The following is an 18309-nucleotide window of genomic DNA, read 5'->3' on the forward strand; positions in this document are numbered from 1 at the left end:
CAATACCTCAAATTCACAAAAAGTGTGGGTTAGTCCGCTTGTGCTCTCAGTGCCTCATATATAGTAAGACATGCACTGGTTTCTCCAGTAGTGATTCTCCAACAGAAATAGGTTCCTACTCAATGATAATTTATCGTTTTATTGCTTTATAACTTTATGTATTTTTTTTAATGTATGTAGCCGTCTAATTATAGCTTTGTATACAAGTTTTAAGTCTGAAGATGACCACAGCAGTGGTCAAAACCGGTCACCTTGATAAATAAATCGTGATCAAGACTGTTTTTAATAGTAAATAATGTGGACACTGCTTCAAGAAAAAAAAAATATTCATTAGGGCACTGTGCTTAAGAAAGCATTTGTTCATTCAAAGTGTACAGTGGATCATGGTTAATGCTGAGGAGAATTTAAATTTCCTGTAAAATATTTAAAACATGGCCGTTAGGTGAAGATGTAAAATACTGCAATCTATTTGGTATCTAAAATAGAGTGACTATTGTTTTTCAGGTGATTAACGGGGCTGATCTTGAATTGCTGAGATCTTGCTGTTCTCTGTATATTAAGTGTGTGCAGTTTGGCCTATATAGACTGATGGGCAATCACTGCATTGAATCTGATAGATACTGAGCATAGTGATTGTATTCTCTAGTTGGTGGTGTTTCAGTTGGGTAACAAACTTTATTGGATGCTTAGGACACAGGTAGGCTCCACTTTCCTAGGCTATTTACTAACCCTAGCAGATAGACCACCTTTTTAAAGGATCCTACAAAAAATTTTTCCAAGTTTTTGTTGGTGGGTGATAGGCTAATTTGGAATGGTTGTTTGGTGAGGCATATGGCGAAACCTTCCTTGTTCATTTAGGTTTTCTTCTGAACACGTCTCCTTAAGTTACTAGCTTTTTATTTGGTGTTTTTATCACCCACTCATTTTGTGTCCTAATTTTAATGTGTTCATTAATCTTTTAAAATTTGTCTTATTATACTTCACTACACACCTTTTGTTTCATTTACATCACTTTATAATATTTTCTCTGTTCTTCATTTAAAATTGTCAGTTGACATGTGCATGGCTGGGCTAGTTAGTCAGTCTTGTGCTATTCACTTAGTCATCCTAGAAGATGGCCATAGTATAGTCACACCAAGGTTAACTAATTAGCTCCCTCAGTGCATGCCACTATGTGCTCTGAACTCACTTGCGGTGGTAGCCTCTGTTCTACCCAGTCACACAGCACTCGCGGTCAAAGCACAACTTGGGTGTTCTGCTTCTTAGATCGTGCCTCTTTCCTAGGTGGTTGTTTTATTAGTTGTTGCCACAGTATTGCAAAGTATTCTCTAATTTTCACTGTATTTAGTGAAACTGCTATTTGATTTATAAAACTTTATAAAAAAGTTTGTCCTCAATAGTTTTCATTATTTTATGCATTCCGAGCATATGTAAAGATTACGTTTTAGTGCACTTCTGTTCTTTTGTTTTCAGTAATTTTATCTGATGGACAATTGTTAGCCCAAAACCTCTTGTGAATTTAAAAATACGAGCCTTATAGCTGAAGCAGTGATTTCCAGGCCGGTGCTCAGTTGCTGATGTCACAACCCTCAACAGCATCATTGCAGGACATTTACAACCATTGAATAATAAATCTAATTTAGTTTGTCCCAACATTATGTACCATGTGTCATTGTTAAATTTGCAGGTTATGACATGACTGGGCTGATTTACCTATAGTTCCAGCAATATTATGCGATTCTAACATTTTCCTTTGCATGATCCCCACATTCAAAGACAGGGTTTCGTATTCTTACTCAACAGTTGTCATGGAAGAGTGCCCAGAATTTATGATAGTGGAGAACTGAAAACATCACCTAGCCTCCAGCTTTGGAATGCCAGGTACACCAAGCCTATAACCACCTAAAGCTAAGTGCTCTCCATTTTGAATGATCAAAGGACTGTGTGTGGTCTTCTGGAAATACCATTGGGTACTTGTTTTCCATGTGTTACTCGGTAAGAAATTTGTGGAGTGGTACCTTTCTCTCGTGTAAATTGCATTAGCTGCCTCAGTGGGGCTTACCCTGTCACTAATGAATGCCAAGTGCTTCAGCAATTAATTCATAGTTTACAGTGAAACTTTACCCTCTAACATTTTTGTTGTTGGAAGTTAAATTGCAGTTGTTGGAACATAATAAAATGAAGCATCTCCACTTGCATTGATATCACTTGTAGTGTAAATTAAGATTATTTTTTCTTTTGCAGTTTTCATTTAGACAATTACCTTGTTAATATCACAAATACATCTAGAGATATGTTTTCCAAATGACTTCCATTCATTCTTCAGTTTCTTCGGCATATTTCTTGCTCGAACAGTCCACGAGTGTACTGCCTGTCCATAGTGTCCAATGGGCACAATATTTCGACGATCAGATGTGTTGCCATCATCAGGTGCACTGATGAACTGAGCTCCTGAGGGCAGGCGGCCGGCCATCTCAAATCCCCTCCCCTCGCAGGGTGTTCTCTCTGTGCCCGCGTGTCAGCGGTCGGTGAGACACTGGCGTTGGCATCTGTGGTGGCGTTGGTGTAATTACCTCATCCGCCCCTAGTCACCTGTTCGTTTCCTTTGCTAAGCGTCTTTTTAATTGAAAAAACACACAACAAAGGAAACGAACGGGTGACTAGAGTGGACGAGGCAAATACACCGATGCCACCACAGTCGTTGACGCCAGCGTCTCACCGACGGCTGATGCGTGAGCACGGATCATGGAGAGAACGCCTCACGAGGGGAGGGGATTTAAGATGGCCGCCCACCCTCAGTAGCTCAGTTCGTCAGTGCACCTGACGATGGCGACATGTCTGATTGTCGAAATATTGTGCCCGTTGGACACTATGGACCGGCAGTACACCCGTGGACAATTCAAACTTTCATTCAGGTAATTTATATTGTTGTTTCGTAAGTTGTAGTTAGTTTCGCTGATGAATTTTTAGTTTACAGAAGAATCAAAAATATTGATATTGATTCTTCATCTTCTCCTGACATAATTCACATTGAAATAGTTCACTGGAGAACAGCTGGATGTCAGTGTCCAGTGGCCACAGTATTTTCCCATGTGACCATGCTGCCATCATGTGCATTGATGATGGCAACATAATAGCTTGGTAAAATATTGTCGCTGTTGGATATTGACATCTGGCCATTCACTTGTGAAGTATTACAACTACTTCATTTCTTCTCTAAAGATTTTGATCTGGTTAGTAAAGTACGGAATTTCCTCATTACAATTTTTGAGTCCTCAGTCTTCTGGCTGGTTTGATTGGTGGAAGTTATTCCTTGAGGTCTTAAGAGATGTCCTATCATCCTGTCCCTTCTCCTTGTCAGTGTTCTTTACATATTCCTTTCCTCTATGATTCTGTGCAGAATCTCATCATTCCTGACCTTATCAGTTCACCTAATTTTCAACATTCATCTGTAGCACCACATCTCAGATGTCTAAAATGCTTAGAGTCTCTTCTGTTCTGGTTTTGCCACAGCCCGTGTTTCACTATCATACAATGCTGTGCTCCAAACTTGGATTCTCAGAACTTTCTTCATCAAATTAAGGCCTATGTTTGGTACTAGTAGACTTTTCATTTACCTATGTTGAATAATTTTCAAGGTATTTTAACTAAAAGTTCTAATTTTTTTCTATAAAAAATGTAATGATCACTACTGTTCTAACTCCAGTCTATGAAAATACATTATGATTGATTAATGTTTAAAAGACATAAATTATTAAGAGTAAAGGGAAATGTGTGTTAATTACTAACATCCCATTAGCATAAACTGTTGGAAATAAGCCTATTTAAACAATTTTTCAAGAATTGGCGTCGATACGCTCCTCATATCGCTTACGTAAAACAAGGCACTGTGGAAGTTGGTATGTAGTGCTGTTTGTAATCATAAGTAATGCTTGGTACGCAACTGAGGTATAGCGTTTTTTTCTGTGAATAGCACCTGCTACACAGTGATTTTTAGGGCTTGATGAGTGTTTGTGATCTCTCTTCCAGAATTCTGCATGCGTTGATGCGCCCCCACCCCACCCCTTACTGAGTAAGTGCAGTAATAGCCAAAAGTTACTGGATGTTGACTTCATGAAAACCTTTGCAACTAGAAAACACTAGAACATGAAGACAGAACATTAGAATGTCCATACCTTGTGTATGTTATTTTCCCTTTCCTCGTCCTCCTTTCCTCTGATCACTTTCCTGTTCTTCACCATTGGACTGAAACCAGGGAGCAATTACAGAGACTTGCCGCTTCTGTAGAGCAACTACAGAGACTTGCCGCTTCTGTAGAGCAACTACAGAGACTTGCCGCTTCTGTAGAGCAACTACAGAGACTTGCCGCTTCTGTAGAGCAACTACAGAGACTTGCCGCTTCTGTAGAGCAACTACAGAGACTTGCCGCTTCTGTAGAGCAACTACAGAGACTTGCCGCTTCTGTAGAGCAACTACAGAGACTTGCCGCTTCTGTAGAGCAACTACAGAGACTTGCCGCTTCTGTAGAGCAACTACAGAGACTTGCCGCTTCTGTAGAGCAACTACAGAGACTTGCCGCTTCTGTAGAGCAACTACAGAGACTTGCCGCTTCTGTAGAGCAACTACAGAGACTTGCCGCTTCTGTAGAGCAACTACAGAGACTTGCCGCTTCTGTAGAGCAACTACAGAGACTTGCCGCTTCTGTAGAGCAACTACAGAGACTTGCCGCTTCTGTAGAGCAACTACAGAGACTTGCCGCTTCTGTAGAGCAACTACAGAGACTTGCCGCTTCTGTAGAGCAACTACAGAGACTTGCCGCTTCTGTAGAGCAACTACAGAGACTTGCCGCTTCTGTAGAGCAACTACAGAGACTTGCCGCTTCTGTAGAGCAACTACAGAGACTTGCCGCTTCTGTAGAGCAACTACAGAGACTTGCCGCTTCTGTAGAGCAACTACAGAGACTTGCCGCTTCTGTAGAGCAACTACAGAGACTTGCCGCTTCTGTAGAGCAACTACAGAGACTTGCCGCTTCTGTAGAGCAACTACAGAGACTTGCCGCTTCTGTAGAGCAACTACAGAGACTTGCCGCTTCTGTAGAGCAACTACAGAGACTTGCCGCTTCTGTAGAGCAACTACAGAGACTTGCCGCTTCTGTAGAGCAACTACAGAGACTTGCCGCTTCTGTAGAGCAACTACAGAGACTTGCCGCTTCTGTAGAGCAACTACAGAGACTTGCCGCTTCTGTATTTTCCTTTTTTTAGTTGTAGCTACAGTACAGTTTTTCCTCTATTGCATTTAGCTCAGTTTGGCTTGGTGGAAAAGAAAATAGACGTATTTGTGTGAACTGTTTTCTGATTTGTGTAATATGATGATCCCAGAATATTGGACTACTCAAATTTTTCTCTTTCAGGTATTCTATGACTTGATGAGAGAGATTGCAAAGCAGAAAGCAGCTGACAGTAATACTGAAAGGAAGGAAGAAAATGGTGCAAAGTCATGTTGTGTGATTTTGTAAATGTAAGACATATTGCTGTAAATATAGGCTTTGGAGTGCTGTTACGTGGAGGATACTCATACAGTGGTTAATGTGAACTTGCTTTTCCATTCAGTATTCTCTTTATGAAAGACAAAATCATTATGTCTTAATTATCTACTTTAACACAGCTGCTAATTTGGTGTGTGTGTGTGTGTGTGTGTGTGTGTGTGTGTGTGTGTGTGTGTGTGTTTTACATAAAATTGCCACCTTGCTGCTTTTACAAAGCAGTAAATCGAATGCACATGGCAAGAGAATTTGACAAGTGTCAGTAACTAGTATTTTTAAAATTGAATCAAATTGTTATAGAAGTAAGAATATATTAGAACTACACACGTATATATATAAAGAAGTAAAACTAGGAAATATGTAATATTTCCCTTTTATATAATATATTTATATATAAATACTTTATAGAGCAGTTTGTGTTTAAAATCCAATAGTCACATCAGTGACAAATGTCAAAGAAGTGCATTTGAAATCAGAGACTGCATTTCACATTAGAGTTCTTTTTGTACATAACATTTGCATACATATAGTTATGTATATTTTGTGTGAATTATAGTTCAATGATATTAAAATGTGGTCATAGATTCTTAGGTTCATTTTGTGGGATGACTGTTTTGCATGAAAATTGCTGTGATATTCTCACAAGTAACAATTTTGAAAGTGGTATCACTGGTTTGCCAGTGTTACTAAGTCATTCAGGTTGGCATATTACTTTCTTTTTCCCCCTCTCCACAGATGCTTGTAAATGTGGATATGGTCCAATAGTTTCTGTGATTTCTGTTGAAGTGCTGTCACATTTTCAATGAAGATACTTCCTCTTTAGTGATATTTCAAAGTCATCGAAGAAAGTTGTCAGGTTTTGTATGTTGTCAGCTACTAAAATTAATGCTGGAAGCTGTTGTTCCTTGAATTTGAAATAATATGGCCTGTGACTCAGATTATCGTGTGATGGCGTGTTCCATGTATTTTTGCTATTTCATCATAAAAAGTTATGGTGTGTGCTGAGGAAAGTGTAGCTGATAGAAATGTCACTTTTATCTAAAAGTTGTTTTGTTTTATTGTACAGATTATCTGAATGCAGTTTTTTGTCCATTGAATTTGATATGATGTGAAACCAAGAAGTTTTTTCAAATGACAGATAGTAGTTGAGGTTTAATAAACTTGGAAAATGTCTTTGTTTGTAATATAGATCTAGGTTTTGTACACTGATTTTTGAAACATGAAGGCCATCTGATGATACTTCAAAAGCCAATAAAGTCTTCAACAGACAAACCAAAATGAAATGCTCAAACTAGTTTAAAAATCATAAATCTCTGTATCTATTGGAATCCAACCACTGCAGTCTTTGCCAACACCATGCTTTCTTTTAGACTGTGAAGTTTGGTCTTTATCTTTTTAACGAGGTAAAAATACTTCATTAGCATAATTCACACACTGTAAGTGTGAAACTTAACAGTTTTACAAAAGAAAACATTAAAATACTTGTATAAGAATGGGGAAATTGAAGTAAATAACACCATTTGGCTCTGATTTGGAGAAAATTTCATTGCAGTTACTGCAATTTCAGGGAGTTCCTATAGGAAGTCCCTCACTGACTGACTTAATTTTTAAGTGAATTTTGCACACGTCACAAAAAATGTGTTATTGGCTAAGATGCTATTGTACCTTGAAATTGTTTTAGTCCCTATTTTTCGTTTGTGAAAACAGTTACCTTTGCATATTCTTTAATCACATCAGAAACAAAAGAAACTTAGTTTAAAATTTCAGCGCCTATCATTCACACATACTGAAATATTTTAGGTCAGTACATCATTACTGTTTTTGTAAAAGAAAAAAATATATTTCTTTGTTTATTTGTGGAGTTGTGCAGTGTTCAGTTAAATGTATTTTCCATTGTTTTAATGGATTCATATTTAGTAACTTCAAATTAAAGCTGTGTATCAAATTTGTGTCAATCTCCATGGTATTCTTAAGCCATTATTGTTTGTTATTGTTGTTTTTATTATTATTGTCATTATCATTTTATTACTATCCCAGTCTTCCATAGTGTTCACTTTACTGTGTTTGAAACTTTATAAGAATAAATGAATAAGTGCCTACATTTGAGTAATTGATGTGCGAAGGCCATGGGACAAATTTGTTTTAAGGTTCCAGACTGGTTTGTAATAATTGGGCTGTCGCAATGAATGATTTAACGTAAGTGTATGTTGTAGTCAAAATTCTGCAACAGTTTTCAGAACTGTTTGTCATCTGCACAATGTTCACTTCAAATTGAGGAAAGTAACCACTCAGTGAAATGAAGACTGTAAAATTATCTTGTTTAAGTTTTTATGAAACCAACAGTGATTTTAATTTGGCACATTTAATGTTAGACGCATACATTTTGACCAGACTTTGGAAAATTGTCCTTTTTGATTCATATTTGTGTAAATATGGGCCAGAACACGAACAAATAAATTCAGCATTCCACTTTCAGTGTAAATCTGTTTTGAACTAGAAATAAATAAATAGCATAATTTTTTTCTGGTAACTTTGTTTTGGGTGCACATGCCAAATGTGAAGACAAAATGAGATGAGAGAGCATTGGAATATTTATAACGATGGTAGTGGTTTGATGAGGGATTGTGAGAAGTGCAATTCAACATTTAGAATTTTTTAATCAAAATTAGTATACACGGTGTACATAAAGTCTGGGAACACTTTCAATTATTTAGTGCACTAGAACCAAACATTGTACAGACATCATACATATGTCATTTTGAAGAGAAACCCTGAAAGTTGCCCCCCCCCCCCCCCCCCTTCCAAGTATACTGCCACAGCATAGTTTGGTAATTTGCCGATAGTCGGCGCTAGTCCAGACATGGAGAGTTCAGGTGCGGAGCAAGCTTTCTGTGTGTTCAAGTTCGACAAAAACAAGTGTGCTACAGCTGTTCAACACAGCTGGCACAACAAATTCGTTAAGATGGCTTGCTTGCGCCCAGCAAAGAGAAGACGACATCCCAGTGTGAGTCAAGTGAATGTGGAGCACTGTCACTGGATATTCCTCTTTGGACACGTTTCAGCAATGCCTGATGCCTCAAATGCAATCAGACTCTCCGTTCATCTTTCAGCAGGTTAAGCTCCACCCCATTTTCATCGTGAAGTTCATGGGTACCTGAACACGGAGCTGCCGCATCGATGGATTGGCTGTGCTACAGAAGGGGGACAGCTGTTTCATGGAATGGCCTCCCCGAATACCAAATCTCACTCCGTGTGACTTTTCTGTGTGTGCACATTAAAGATCTGGTTTATTTACCACCTCTACCACATGATGTAGCAGAGCCCCGGGAGATAATACAGGAAGCGACTTCCACAGTTGATGATGCCATGCTGGGAGGGGTATAGCAAGAATTCGATCACCGTATTGACATCTGCGGGTCACTCATGGTTCGCATATTGAATTTTTGTAAAATAAATAAATAAAATGAAGAGTTTCTCCTCAAAATGCAATATGTATGACATCTGTACAATGTTTAGTTATTGTGCAATAAATAATTGAATGTGTTCCTGGACTTTATGTACATATCCTGTATTATTGTAGTAATATTGGAAGACAAGTTACAAATACTCTTCTTCATCCCCAAGAAAGGTATAAAACTGGTAATGGTGAAGAGCTTCTACATTGGATTGACAGGGTACAAATCCACATTCTGCCATTGTGAACTGAATTTTGTAAATATTTTAAGTTAACAAAACAGTGAAGAGCAATGCACGAAGGAATGAAATACAATGAGGAGGAAGAATGGGGAGGTGTTGAATGATAATAGTAAGGGATGAAGCTGTAAGGAAAGTAATACCATTCTGTACATGGTTTCAGCTGTGCATGGTTTCAGGACAGAACAGAGAAATTGGGGAAGGAATACACTGGGAAAAAGGTGGGTAAGAGGGTGGTCGCAGGAGAGAAGAGAAAATGAATGGAAAGGTGGAAAAAGTTGTGGAATAAGACAGTGAGGGGAGTAAGAAAGCTCTCTGTTATGGTCAAGACTAAGAAGAGAAGTATGATGAAAAATGTCAGGGTGATCAGTAAAGAAGGAAAGAAAATTGAGACTGTACAGGAAATAGAGAATTACTGAACACAAATGGAAATAGGGAAGAGGAAACAGGTAATGAAGAGAATGCTGAAATGGACCAAGATACAAGTGGTGGGAGTGACAAAGATAATGACAGTGGAGAAGTACCTGGGCTGGCTGAAATGTGGAATGTGTTCAGTGGGTCTGTTGAGTCATGAGAACAGTAGACTGGAAAAAGGGAATCATAGTATCAGTTTGTAAGAGGAGTACAGAAAACTAAGAAATTTAGGGAAGTTTTTCAGGCTAGAGGGTATATAAGATGGTAGCAGTAGGATGGAGAGAGAGGAACAGTATGGGTTTAGACCAGGAAAGTCAACAGTGGATCTAAATTTTAGTGTAAGTCAGCTCCAAGAGACACTGCAATTATGGCAGAATTTAGTAATAATATTCCTGTATGTTGAGATGGTATATGATAATGTGAAAAGAAATAAGGTCTGAGAAACTTCAGAAAAGGGGAATCTGAAGGCTATGAGAAGAATAAAAGAAATGTGTGACATTTGAGTTGTGTAAAAGTGAGATGAGAAAGGCACTAGTTTGATTCTGGGAGGTGCATTATCTTTTCCACTTTTCATCATTATTGATGAAATAATGACAGGAGTGGCAGTGTGGGTAGGAAATGGAAACATGATAGAAACGTTTGCTGCGGGTTTAATGGAAATGAGAGGATTTAAGATGTGGGAAGAAGTGATGGGGACAGTATTGATTGAAATTTAATGGAAAGAAGTGTGAAGTGATGGTGGACAACGAGGAATAAAAGGACAGTAGCAACATATATAAGTATTACAGGGAAAGTACTAAAAAAATGGAAAGTTTCAGGTACTTGGTGAACACAACAAATGGCTCTGAGCACTATGCGACTTAACTTCTGAGGTCATCAGTCGCTTAGAACTTCGAACTAATTAAACCTAACTAACCTAAGGACACCACACACATCCATGCCCGAGGCAGGATTCGAACCTGCGACCGTAGCGGTCGCCCGCTTCCAGACTAGCGCCGAGAAATGCACGGCCACTCCGGCCGGCGGTGAACACAACAGAAGACAGTGAGAGGAATGACAAGGAAATTAGTGAAAGGGGAAGGTAAGCCCATGAATTCCTGCAGAGTAAAAAGCCTAGTATGTAACAAGGACCGACACTCAAAATCAAGCAATTTTTATGCCGAAAATATTATGCTAAAGTACTTGTATATACAGAGTGGTCCATTGATCATGACCGGGCCAAATATCTCATGAAATAAGCGTCAAATGAAAAAACTACAAAGAACGAAACTTGTCTAGCTTGAAGGGGGAAACCAGGTGGCGCCATGATTGGCCCGCTAGATGGTGCTGCCATAGGTCAAACGGATATCAACTGCATTTTTTTAAGTAGGAACCCCCATTTTTTATTTCATATTCGTTCAGTGCGTAAAGAAACATGAATGTTTTAGTTGGTCCACTTTTTTCACTTTGTGGTAGATGGCACTGTAATAGTCACAAACATATGGCTAACAATTTTAGGTGAACAGTTCGTAACAGGTAGGTCTTTTAAATTAAAATACAGAATGTAGGTACGTTTGAACGTTTTATTTCGGTTGTTCCAATGTGATACATGTACCTTTGTGAACTTATCATTTCTGAGAACGCTTGCTGTTACAGTGTAATTACCCATAACTACCACAGTGTAAAAGTAGACTGCCTCCAAGTGGTACACCCCGGGCAATGCCAAAAGGTAGCTAAAAGTCTACTACTATCATGGCGCTGCCACGAATGGGTCTTCTCAAAACCTAATGGCAAGAGACCTTGGCCCATCAGTCCGAGTACTGCAAATTAACATAGAAGGTATAAGTAAGACTAAATGTTATATACTCTCAAGACTAGCACGGGATAACAGTATACATGTCATACTGGTCCAAGAAACACATGTAAACCATGAGGCAGATCTCATGAAAAGAGGTCTCGTAAGTGGATACACCTTTGCTGGAGCTAAGACTGGCAGGGCTAGAAAAAGGACCCCAGTACTCTGGTATCAGGCTACTAAGAAGTCTGCCCAAAACCCTGCAAGATAGTGTACTTCACAATGACTTTCCAAAGAAACTTAAAGACTATCTCATTGAAAAAAGAGTTTTACAGTGTTGCAGAATACTTATGCCATTAAATTTGTATATATTGTTACTCATTATCAGTGGTGTCAAAATGTAAGCTAAAGGTGTAGAAAAATAAGTGATAAAGAATATTAATACTTTGACATGTCCTATATTACATGTACGTTTACTGTACACAATATAATCTTACAGGATCAAATAAAATTCAATTCAAATTCACCATGAAAACTATGGATCTTTTGCGTAGTGAGATTGATAACTGGGCCCCAATAAAAATAAGTTCTTCGGATAACATATTTTTAATAGAAACACTAGTAAGTAACCTCACAATAGTCAGTGTATATAAGCCTCCTAACATCCAATGGCCAAAAGAAGCACTGCCTGAAACAAAATACCCTACCCTCTTAATGGGCGATTTCAATAGCCACCACAGTTGATGGGGCTATAGTGAAAACGATGATATTGGTCAGGCCCTACTTGAGTGGGCAGATATTGAAGACCTGCAACTAATATACAGGGTGTTTCAAAAATGACCGGTATATTTGAAACGGCAATAAAAACTAAACGAGCAGCGATAGAAATACACCGTTTGTTGCAATATGCTTGGGACAACAGTACATTTTCAGGCAGACAAACTTTCGAAATTACAGTAGTTACAATTTTCAACAACAGATGGCGCTGCGGTCTGGGAAACTCTATAGTACGATATTTTCCACATATCCACCATGCGTAGCAATAATATGGCGTAGTCTCTGAATGAAATTACCCGAAACCTTTGACAACGTGTCTGGCGGAATGGCTTCCCATGCAGATGAGATGTACTGCTTCAGCTGTTCAATTGTTTCTGGATTCTGGCGGTACACCTGGTCTTTCAAGTGTCCCCACAGAAAAAAGTCACAGGGGTTCATGTCTGGCGAATAGGGAGGCCAATCCACGCCGCCTCCTGTATGTTTCGGATAGCCCAAAGCAATCACACGATCATCGAAATATTCATTCAGGAAATTAAAGACGTCGGCCGTGCGATGTGGCCAGGCACCATCTTGCATAAACCACGAGGTGTTCGCAGTGTTGTCTAAGGCAGTTTGTACTGCCACAAATTCACGAAGAATGTCCAGATAGCGTGATGCAGTAATCGTTTCGGATCTGAAAAATGGGCCAATGATTCCTTTGGAAGAAATGGCGGCCCAGACCAGTACTTTTTGAGGATGCAGGGACGATGGGACTGCAACATGGGGCTTTTCGGTTCCCCATATGCGCCAGTTCTGTTTATTGACGAAGCCGTCCAGGTAAAAATAAGCTTCGTCAGTAAACCAAATGCTGCCCACTTGCATATCGCCGTCATCAATCCTGTGCACTATATCGTTAGCGAATGTCTCTCGTGCAGCAATGGTAGCGGCGCTGAGGGGTTGCCGCGTTTGAATTTTGTATGGATAGAGGTGTAAACTCTGGTGCATGAGACGATACGTTGGCGTCATTTGGACCGCAGCTGCAACACGGCGAATGGAAACCCGAGGCCGCTGTTGGATCACCTGCTGCACTAGCTGCGCGTTGCCCTCTGTGGTTGCCATACGCGGTCGCCCTACCTTTCCAGCACGTTCATCGTCACGTTCCCAGTCCGTTGAAATTTTTCAAACAGATCCTTTATTGTATCGCTTTTCGGTCCTTTGGTTACATTAAACCTCCGTTGAAAACTTCGTCTTGTTGCAACAACACTGTGTTCTAGGCGGTGGAATTCCAACACCAGAAAAATCCTCTGTTCTAAGGAATAAACCATGTTGTCTACAGCACACTTGCACGTTGTGAACAGCACACGCTTACAGCAGAAAGACGACGTACAGAATGGCGCACCCACAGACTGCGTTGTCTTCTATATCTTTCACATCACTTGCAGCGCCATCTGTTGTTGAAAATTGTAACTACTGTAATTTCGAAAGTTTGTCCGCCTGAAAATGTACTGTTGTCCCAAGCATATTGCAACAAACGGTGTATTTCTATCGCTGCTCGTTTAGTTTTTATTGCTGTTTCAAATATACCAGTCATTTTTGAAACACCCTGTATGATGCTAAAGAGAGACACACCTTCTGGTCAGCTAGATGGCAAAGCAGTTTCAACCCAGATCTGTGCTTTGTTAGTAGAGACAACAAGGGTAAAGATTACCCATCAAGCAGGAAAGTATTAACTAACTTCCCACATAGCCAGCATAGACCTGTCATTGTCCACATTGGAATACAAGTCCCTCTTATAAAATTAGCTTAAAAACCAAGATGGAATTTTGAAAAGGCTGATTGGGAGTCATACGCAAAACGTGCCGATGCCACTGTACAGTGGATAAGCCAATCATTAACAACTATGAACGATTTAGTAAAGCTCTTATTGCATCAGCTAAGAAAACTATACCACACGGTTTCAGGAAAGAATATACACCTGCCTGGAATGAAACAACTTAACGCCTCTATAACGAGTTCAAAGAATCGGGAGACAGGGAAGTGGCAGAGGAACTTATCGAGTCACTTGACAGCGCCCGAAGAGAAAAGTGGAAAAAAACCGTGGAAGGTACAGACTGAACATCAAAACTAGGAAGGCAGCTGGGCCAGATGAGTTATACCCAGAATTCATTAAGTATAGTGGGAAAAATGTTACCAACTGACTCGTGAACTTCTATAATAACATCCTTGAAGAAGGCCGAGTGCCTAAGATATTCAAAAGATCTAAAGTGTTGCCAATATTAAAACCTGGGAAAACACCAGACAAGCCTGAACATTTTAGACCAATCTCTCTCCTGAGCACCTGCTTCAGACTCTTGGAGAGACTCTTGTATAATCGTGTTGGGGCAATTTTGAATGATAGAATCCCCATCGAGCAGGCTGGTTTTCGACCACAACGTAACTGTTGCGACCAAGTACTGGCTTTAACAACACATATCGAGAACAGTTATGAATGGAAACTTAAAACAGCTGTTGCATTTGTAGATTTAACCGCTGCATACGATACTGTGTGGAGGCATGGTCTTCTTAGCAAGATACTTGAGATTATCCCTTTCCAGACTTTGTACAAATTACTAAGTGATATGCTCAGCAATAGAACCCTTGAAGTTCATCTCGAAGGAAAGAAGAGTCGAACCATTGTTTCAAACAACGGCTTACCACAAGGTTCTGTATTGGCACCATTACTTTTCAATGTGTACGTAAGCGACATACCAACAACAAATGCGCAGAAGTTCTGTTATGCAGATGACGTGGACCTGGCTGTGCAACATAAAAGTTTTGAACAGTGTGAAAACTCCCTTAACCAAGACCTTGGAGTAATGGGCAAATATCTCAGATCTCGGAGATTAATTCCTAACCCAATAAAGTCAGAAGTTACAGGGTTTCATTTAAACAACCAACAGGCAACCCGATCCCTTGACGTTACCTTTGCTGGTAGAAAGTTAAAGCATAACCCAAACCCAAAATATCTTGGTATTAAACTGGATAGATTGCTTGCATTCAAACCACACCTAATAGATACTGCTGCTAAGATACGTACAAGAAATAAGATTATTCAAATGCTCATCAATACTAGCTGGGGAGCTGATGTACATACTCTGAAGATTTCTTCTGTAGCGCTGGTATACTCTGTTGCGGAATATTGCAGCCCTGTTGGGCTTAACAGCAGCCACACGTCTAAAGTAGATACTCAACTAAACAATACCATGAGAACCATAACTGGGACCATTAAATCCACCTCACCACCTTGGCTTCCTGTTTTCTGCAGTATAGCTCCACCACATCTTACGCGGCAAACCGCCTTAGTTAATGAATGGCATAAAATCTCCAATACGAACCTTCCAATCCATCAGGACATTGCCCCAAATCTTTCCCGACTAAGATCTAGAAGACTACCATGGAGAACAGCTCAAAACCTTATGGCTACGTCGCACGATGCTATGGATTCATGGAAAAATGAATGGTTTCAGACCGGACTATCCAAGAACTGCAATGAAATATCACCTGGTGGAAACCTACCTGGTACAGATCTGCCAAGAAGAACTTGGGTTATACTCAATAGACTCAGAACTGGTCATGGCAGAAGTGGCGAGATGCTCTGTAGATGGGGCATACGAGATTCACCACAGTGCGATTGTGGACATCCAGAGCAAATATCATTCAGGAATGCCCTAAACGTGCATTTAAAGGGTCCATTCGAGAACTTTATGCAGCCTCCCCTGCAGCCATCGAGTGGATGGAAAACCTAGACATAGAACTTTAAAGAGACTCTATAGATTCCATATATGTGATTGCTGAATGATCTTATAGCAACAATTTCTATATGATAATTTTATCCTATCTATAACAAGATACCTTATTGTAACAACCTGTGTATGCCTACTTTATCCTTAATTGAATGTCCATAAGACGAGACATTATTTATGTGTTATAATGTATGTTGATTTTATCTTTATCTGTCTGTATGTATTTAAACATGAAACCATTTGTACTCGAAAACCACATGTTGTTGTTGTTGTGGTCTTCAGTCCTGAGACTGGTTTGATGCAGCTCTCCATGCTACTCTATCCTGTGCAAGCTTCTTCATCTCCCAGTACCTACTGCAACCTACATCCTTCTGAATCTGCTTAGTGTATTCGTCTCTTGGTCTCCCCCTATGATTATTACCCTCCACGCTGCCCTCCAATACTAAATTGGTGATCCCTTGATGCCTCAGAACATGACCTACCAACCGATCCCTTCTTCTGGTCAAGTTGTGCCACAAACTTCTCTTCTCCCCAATCCTATTCAATACTTCCTCATTAGTTATGTGATCTACCCATCTAATCTTCAGCATTCTTCTGTAGCACCACATTTCGAAAGCTTCTATTCTCTTCTTGTCCAAGCTATTTACCGTCCATGTTTCACATCCATACATGGCTGCACTTCATACAAATACTTTCAGAAATGACTTCCTGACACTTAAATCTATACTCGATGTTAACAAATTTCTCTTCTTCAGAAACGCTTTCCTTGCCATTGCCAGTCTATATTTTATATCCTCTCTACTTCGACCATCATCAGTTATTTTGCTCCCCAAATAGCAAAACTCCTTTACTACTTTAAGTGTCTCATTTCCTAATCTAATACCCTCAACATCACCCGACTTAATTCGACTACAATCCATTATCCTCGTTTTGCTTTTGTTGATGTTCATCTTATATCCTCCCTTCAAGACACCATCCATTCCGTTCAACTGCTCTTCCAAGTCCTTTGCTGTCTCTTGACAGAATTACAATGTCATCGGCGAACCTCAAAGTTTTTATTTCATCTCCATGGATTTTAATACCTACTCCGAATTTTTCTTTTGTTTCCTTTACTGCTTGCTCAATATACAGATTGAATAACATCGGGGAGAGGCTACAACCCTGTCTTACTCCCTTCCCAACCACTGCTTCCCTTTCATATCCCTCGACTCTTATAACTGCCATCTGGTTTCTGTACAAATTGTAAATAGCCTTTCGCTCCCTGTATTTTACCCCTGCCACCTTTAGAATTTGAAAGAGAGTATTCCAGTCAACATTGTCAAAAGCTTTGTAAGTCTACAAATGCTAGAAAAGTAGGTTTGCCTTTCCTTAATCTTTCTTCTATGATAAGTCGTAAGGTCAGTATTGCCTCACGTGTTCCAGTATTTCTACGGAATCCAAACTGATCTTCCCCGAGGTCGGCTTCTACTAGTTTTTCCATTCGTCTGTAAAGAATTCGTGTTAGTATTTTGCAGCTGTGGCTTATTAAACTGATTGTTCGGTAATTTTCACATCTGTCAACACCTGTTTTCTTTGGGATTGGAATTATTATATTCTTCTTGAAGTCTGAGGGTATTTCGCCTGTCTCATACATCTTGCTCACCAGATGGTAGAGTTTTGTCAGGACTGGCTCTCCCAAGGCCGTCAGTAGTTCCAATGGAATGTTGTCTACTCCGGGGGCCTTGTTTTGACTCAGGTCTTTCAGTGCTCTGTCAAACTCTTCACGCAGTATCGTATCTCCCATTTCATCTTCATCTACATCCTCTTCCATTTCCATAATATTGTCCTCAAGTACATCGCCCTCGTATAGACCCTCTATATACTCCTTCCACCTTTCTGCTTTCCCTTCTTTGCTTATAACTGGGTTTCCATCTGAGCTCTTGATGTTCATACAAGTGGTTCTCTTATCTCCAAAGGTCTCTTTAATTTTCCTGTAGGCAGTATCTATCTTACCCCTAGTGAGATAAGCCTCTACATCCTTACATTTGTCCTCTAGCCATCCCTGCTTAGCCATTTTGCACTTCCTGTCGATCTCATTTTTGAGACGTTTGTATTTCTTTTTGCCTGCTTCATTTACTGCATTTTTATATTTTCTCCTTTCATCGATTAAATTCAATATTTCTTCTGTTACCCAAGGATTTCTACTAGCCCTCGTCATTTTACCTACTTGATCCTCTGCTGCCTTCACTACTTCATCCCTCAAAGCTACCCATTCTTCTTCTACTGTATTTCTTTCCCCCATTCCTGTCAATTGTTCCCTTATGCTCTTCCTTAAACTCTCTACAACCTCTGGTTCTTTCAGTTTATCC

At 39.7% G+C, this 18309-nt stretch overlaps 1 protein-coding gene across 2 annotated transcripts in view; it reads left to right on the forward strand.

Moving 5' to 3' along the window:
* LOC126175591 (ras-related protein Ral-a) overlaps window positions 1–8017 on the forward strand; it is a 31010-nt gene extending 22993 nt beyond the window's left edge. For both annotated transcript variants that reach the window (XM_049922453.1, XM_049922454.1), the window contains one exon: window positions 5411–8017. Coding sequence is in view for 1 of the 2 variants with exons in the window: in XM_049922454.1 (XP_049778411.1) it covers window positions 5411–5515 (105 nt within the window). In the remaining variant the exon portion in view is untranslated. The remainder of the gene's footprint in view (window positions 1–5410) is intronic.
* The last annotated feature ends 10292 nt before the right edge of the window (window positions 8018–18309 follow it).

Source organism: Schistocerca cancellata, chromosome 3 (assembly GCF_023864275.1).
Source record: "Schistocerca cancellata isolate TAMUIC-IGC-003103 chromosome 3, iqSchCanc2.1, whole genome shotgun sequence".
NCBI lineage: Eukaryota > Metazoa > Arthropoda > Insecta > Orthoptera > Acrididae > Schistocerca > Schistocerca cancellata.